Source organism: Lathamus discolor, chromosome 4 (assembly GCF_037157495.1).
Source record: "Lathamus discolor isolate bLatDis1 chromosome 4, bLatDis1.hap1, whole genome shotgun sequence".
NCBI classification, from domain to species: domain Eukaryota; kingdom Metazoa; phylum Chordata; class Aves; order Psittaciformes; family Psittacidae; genus Lathamus; species Lathamus discolor.
The window spans coordinates 45,879,231-45,885,230 of NC_088887.1; the positions used below are offsets into that span (position 1 = coordinate 45,879,231).

At 48.2% G+C, this 6,000-nt stretch overlaps 1 protein-coding gene across 4 annotated transcripts in view; it reads right to left on the reverse strand.

The window, feature by feature from the left end:
* Positions 1–5,465, reverse strand: part of CNKSR2 (connector enhancer of kinase suppressor of Ras 2) — a 214,701-nt gene extending 209,236 nt beyond the window's left edge. For 3 of the 4 annotated variants that reach the window (XM_065677313.1, XM_065677311.1, XM_065677310.1), the window contains exon 1: positions 5,308–5,445. In XM_065677313.1, the coding sequence (XP_065533385.1) occupies positions 5,308–5,371 (64 nt within the window). In that variant the 5' untranslated portion in view covers positions 5,372–5,445. Of the gene's footprint in view, positions 1–5,307 lie in introns of all 4 variants that reach the window. The other variant, XM_065677314.1, reaches the window with a different exon arrangement.
* Positions 5,466–6,000: the final 535 nt, after the last annotated feature.

Genomic DNA, 6,000 nt, shown 5'->3' on the forward strand with positions numbered 1-6,000 from the left:
AGTTTTCTCCTTCTTAGGAGCTAGTACAGTGCTGTGTTTTGATCTCTTGGCCTGGGAACAGCGCTGATAAAGCCGATGTTTTCAGTTGCTGCTCGAATGTTTGGTCTGGCCAAGGACTTTCTGAGCCTCATGCTCTGCCAGGGAGGAGGGGAGGCCGGGAGGAAGCAGAGACAGGACACCTGACCCAAACTAACCAAAGAGGTATTCCATACCACAGCACGTCATGCCCAGGATGTAACTGAGAGTTACCCCGGAAGGGAAGGGACTGCAGGGTTGGAGGAGGTATCGGTCGGTGCTCGGCTGGGGGGAGTGGGGCGAGTTATCGGTCGGCTGGTGTTGAGGTGTTGTATTCTTTCCTCTTGTTATTTCCTTTATCATTATTATTATTGGTGGTAGCAGCAGTGATTTGTGTGATACCTTACTTACTAAACTGTTCTTATCTCAACCCGTGGGAGTTGCATTCTTTTCGATTCTCCTCTCCGTCCCTCCAGGAGCAAGGGGAGGGCAAGAAGAGGGGGAGTGAGTAAACAAGGTTTGTGGTTGGGTTTAAACCACGACAACACCTCTTCCCTACCACCAAGTAGATGCTCACTGGCCTGTATAGCATTATAGTTCAGCCTACGCTGGAGAAAAAGCTCTCCCCTAAACTCCATCCATAACACAGTCTTCTTCAGAGAAAGCCAAGGCAAAAAATGAGGTAGGTCTGATAGTGACCCCGAACACAGGAGCCATCCTTACTGTTTTTAAGACCTAAATCCATTTGCCGCATCCTGGCACTGTAAGAGGGTTTGTGCTATCACTCATGAGCTTCCCTGTTGGTACTTAATGGCTCAGGAGCTGCAGTGGGACCTGTGTGATGCCATACAAATCCTAGGGATCTGCACAGGACTTGTGTGGCATAGGAACTTCTGTGGCATAGGAACAGGAGTGGAAAGATCCCCACGGCAACTTCATTTTTTCTTTTTAAATCATCATTAAGTATTAGTCTTTTGTTTCAGAGCATTCCCGCAAACACTTGCATTTCCTTGACGAATAACAAGTAACTCCCATTACACCAAGATGTCAGCAGCCCATGATGACTCCATGCAAACACACATGCTACTGAAAATGGCCATGAACTCCTGTACATGAAGAGCAGACAGAAACTCAGTTCTTAAATCCATGTTAATATTCACTCATCCAAATGGGGAACTTTTGCACTCTGATTTCTCTTTGCTAGCACATTCATGTTTTCCTCCTCTTTCCCCAGTCCTTGTAAATATTTACATCCTTCTAAATGCTCGTAGAGTAGACTTTATAGAGGTTAAAACCTCCTCAGCATTAGAAGCCCTTAGAGCAACTCCATGTCTCAGATGTCAGCTTCTTGAGTATGACTACCATTACAGCAGTTTAAGCTGTATGAGCTTACTATAAGCTCTACAAGCTGTCATTCAACAAACAAAAAAAAAAATATTTAGGCTTTGTTAGATAAAGTAATATTGATTTTTTCCAGGTGGATTGCCTTTTTGAACAGCTTGTGCCATTGAGAGATTGGTACTGAATTAAAACTAGAATACTGTTAAAAGCAGCAAGTCTTTATCAAACTACAGCCATTATAAATAACCTCGGACAAAAGAAGTTATAAATTACAAGACTCAGTTAAAAACATCCTGATGTTTGGAAAGTAATTGCATGTCTTTGAATTTTATCAGCACCTTAGAAATCTAAAACACATCTGACAAGTTATCTTCCTGAGTCAGTGGAAGCCATGACGTCCAACAGTGCTCACCTATGCAGCATGTCAACATCTTGCAACACAGCAGTGGAATCCACGCATGTCCTCCAAAGGGGAGGCAGAGGAGGTGATTGACATAGTTTCAGCTCACTGTTCCATGCACAGCCTTTAAAATTAGTACTAAATAGATGAAAAGCAAAGTAATACACAGTTTGAATCAATTTAAATATTCATTTTCTCCTCCACATACAATATGCCATCCTGTGGGAGAGATGAGCTAATCCATCTGCTCTTTTTCCAGCTCCATGACAATTAATCTTCTGTCAGTGAATTCATTTTGAACCATCCAAAAATTCATGTGCTGACACAGGCTCTGCTTATTTTGTCCTTTAGGTTTGCAAGGTTTTTACTGGTACTTTGGTCCACAGCTTCTTATAATACACATTTTCACAGGTCAAAATTTAGGTAGATGCTTGATTGCATAACCAGTTCCAGGTCCAACTCTGTATGTCAGCAGCCTGAGAGTCCGTAGGCTATTAAAGGATCCATAGAACAGCCATGTATATCAAGGAATTAAAAAATGAAAACATACTGGAGACACTGTATTTATTCCATGAATACCCACAGTGTTGAGCCTGCTGCCTAACCAGCCACCCAGCCCAGAGCTTGGCATTTTCATGTGACACTTTCAAGAAGGACAGCTTTCCCTGTCTCCATTTTTCACATTTTTTAATATTAGGCCCGATGCTTTATCACTGCCCTGAACATAATGCCACTGAGGTAATGGCTCTTTTGCCTAAATAAAGAGTTCCAGACGGGGCCTTTTATTGCAAACGTTTAGGTCATACCAGCAAGACCATCACAAAAACACTGAGTGCAATAAAATCCAAAGTGTTTCATTTCCCCTTACTTTCAGATAACTGTAAACAACGTAAAGCAGTAGGATTTTTCTTTTTCAGAAAATATTTCACTTTGAACATTGAAATCTATTTTGAAGAATGCTCTGTACAGAGCTGCTCTGAGCAGGCATATTACATAGCAGGGCACTTGCTTCAAGGAAGAGGTTAAAACAAGAGTTCAACATTGATCATTCTGTAAAATAACCCAGCAAGTCAGCAAAATATTCTTGCATCTTGAAGTTAAATGTAATTTATGCAAGTCAGACTTGACTGCTGCTAATGCAAAGGCCAGTAATGCACTAACCCCAAAGTTCTCATGACAAAGACACATTCATGCTTTCCAAATTGAACTGTCTTGGGTACCTCCTAAACCACAAGTAAGCTATTTTTGAGACTTTTGGAAATGTAATTTCTTGGAGACAATGTGTTTAAAGCAGCAGCAGAACATTTTTTTCACCTAGATTTCAATAACAATGTTTGCAACACTACGAATTGTAAGTGAGGGAAATGAAGTTGTAGCAGCAAAGACCACTTGCCCTTACCCACTCCTGTCTTCCCTCCAAGCTGGGCAATGTGCAGTCCATCAGACAGGACTGGACTCGCCCACAGTGGCTGGTCATACTCATCTCCAGGCTCAACTTTGGCAACTACAGTACCTATCAAGGTGGTTTTCCTCACACAGTGCTAGTAAAAGGCAGATGCTCTCTCTCTCTCTCTCCCCACCTCACTCTAAATGAAGCTTCATCAGCAATTCAGGATACAAAATGAAGAAATGAAAGCTTGAGGCAACATATACATGTTTGCTTGGTAAAAATTAAAGTACTCCAGAGAATCAGTTGAGCATTTGCAACAAAATAAACAGGTTAAACACTAAAAAGCAAGCTTTGCAATCCAAAATGTAGGCAAGACTGCAACAACTGCTTTTCTTGTAAAGTTCCCTTAATTATTTTTAAAATCAGATTTACAGCTCTGTGTGTTGGCCATGGGTTTCTAACCACAAACCTTTATCCAGCCTCACAACTGTTAATGTTATCATTTAGTCAGCCTGTTTTTAAATAACTGATTTTATATTGATGCGATGCAATACAAAAGCAGAGTGTGCACTGCACTTCACCTGTCACTTATGAGAAGTATTTGATACATTACATTTTTCAAGTGTTTTAGAAATGCACTATCTGCAGTTCTATTCTGCATTCCCAAAGTATGGGGGAGGTATCTCAGACATTGATTTGAAAAACCTCCTAAGCACTCTTCTTTATTCTTTTTCTTTTCAGAAATAAAAATGTTGGAAGCTAAACAGCTGTAATAAAACATTCTGAAGTTGGAAGAGATTTCCTTTTAATACTGATCATCTGTGGCTCCTTCAAGTTTCTAATTAATATTTACTAATTTCTTAGGATATGAAGTACCACATTATTCTATTATTATTAAGAATGCTTCAAAACCAGCAAAACTATGTATGTTGCTTAATATAATTATAACTCAACAGCTATAAATGCCAGGATTGAATAACTGAAAACATATGCTATATGCCTGAAATTTTAAGGATGATGAAACTGTCACATTAGTAGCAGGCAGCATGTTATAAAGAACTCCCACAATGTAGCAGTTGTTCAAAAGTTGTACCCATCCGGTCATTCTATCTTTATGAAAAGATACATAATACTAGACGGTAAATTATTCAAAACACAGCTGCAGCCTAACTTAAAGGCAATTAAAAAAAAAAAATAAATAACCACACCACAGAAAGACCTTTCGAAATTGCAGTGTTAAAGCCATGTCGGTGCACACAGAATAACAGGAAAGCGTTTCCAGAAAGTCCAAATTTTATTCTCATTCGACTTTATTTGGAGAGGACAGGTGAGGGAGCGGAGGGGCAGACAGCAGCATAAACACGCTTCAGCCCAGCGGACTCGTCCACGCTAACGTAAATCACGGCTCTTTAAATACCGCCCCTGGGGATGGGGACGGGAACGGCGACCCCTTTCCCACGCGTGGATGCCCCGGACCCGGACGAAGGAGCGGGCTGGGCGCCCGCAGACCCCCCAGGCGGTTTCACGACAGCGGGGGGGGGGGGGGGGGCGGGGGGAAGGGAGAGGATGAAAGCGGGGGTATCCCCGGCGCTCCCGGGGCGCGCACCGAATCCCAGACCCCGCCACCCCCGGAGCCAGCCCCTCCCACCCCTCCTCTGGTTGCAGCCGTGCCCCCCACACGGGCGAGTGCCCCACGTTAGGTTAAACTTTTATTTCGCGAGTCATTTCGCAGCTCATCTGCCGGGAGCAGCCGGGCGAGCTCCTCGCATCCCCGCGCTGCTGGCGGGTGGGGGGGAGCCCCATCGCCGCAACGGGGCCGCCGCCGCCCGCGAGGGAGCATCCTGGGATCCCTCGGGAACAGCCTGACTCCCGTCCGTCCATCCATCCATCATCCCCCCGTGGTTTTACGGGCCCCAGGGGGTCAGCAGCCGGCCCCCTCCCACTGCACCCGGCGAAGGAGCGGGAGCACGGCCCCTCGCCCCGGGGCAGCCCCCGGCCCCCTCGCTCTCCTCTTCCCTTCCCACCCTGCAACCGAACAGCGGGGGGAGCCGGCGGAGCCGGGAGGCGGGACCGAGGCGCGGGGGAAGCCGCGGAGCCCTCCGCACCTGCGGGGATGGGGTGTGGGAAGTGCAGTGATGGTACCCCAGGCGCCGCTCCTCACCTTTCATCCAGTCGACGACTTGACTCGGCGACCACTTACTGACGGGCTCCATGATGAGGGCCATGGGGAGCTCGGGGGCGCGGGGAGCGGGCGGCCGCCGCTCTCCGGGCAAGGGGCGAGGCTGTGCGGAGCGCCGGGACCGCGCTGCCCGGAGCCCCGGCGGCGGCGGCGGCAGGAGGAGGAGAGAGCCGCTAAATCCTCGCTTGCCTCCGCTGCGCTGCGCTGCGCTCCGCTCCGCAAGCTCGCCGCCTCTGTGCCTCTCTGGGGATTTCAGTTCATGTTGCCGGCTCGGCAGGGAGGGGGAGGAGGAGGAGGAGGAAGGGGGAAGAGGCGGTGGCACGCTCTGACGCCTCCCGCCCCCGTGGACCCGCGGGCAGTGGCGGCGGCTCGCGGCCACGCCGAGAGGTCGGGTCCCGAAAGGCGGCGAGCCGAGGGGCTGGCTCCTCTCGGCTCGCCTGTGCCGTGCCCTGCGGCTCCCACAGCTCTCCGCGGCCGCGGCTGCCGCGCCGGTGTCTTTTTCTCCTGGCGGAAATGACGAGGCGGCTCCTGCCACCCGAAAATACCTCCAAGTGAAATGGGAAGCGACACCCGACGGCCTCCCGGGGCGGGGGAGCGGGGGGAAGGGAGGGATGACTCGCAAGGTGCCGCCGGGGGGGGGGGGGGGGGGGTGGGACAGGACCGGGGCGGTGGCAG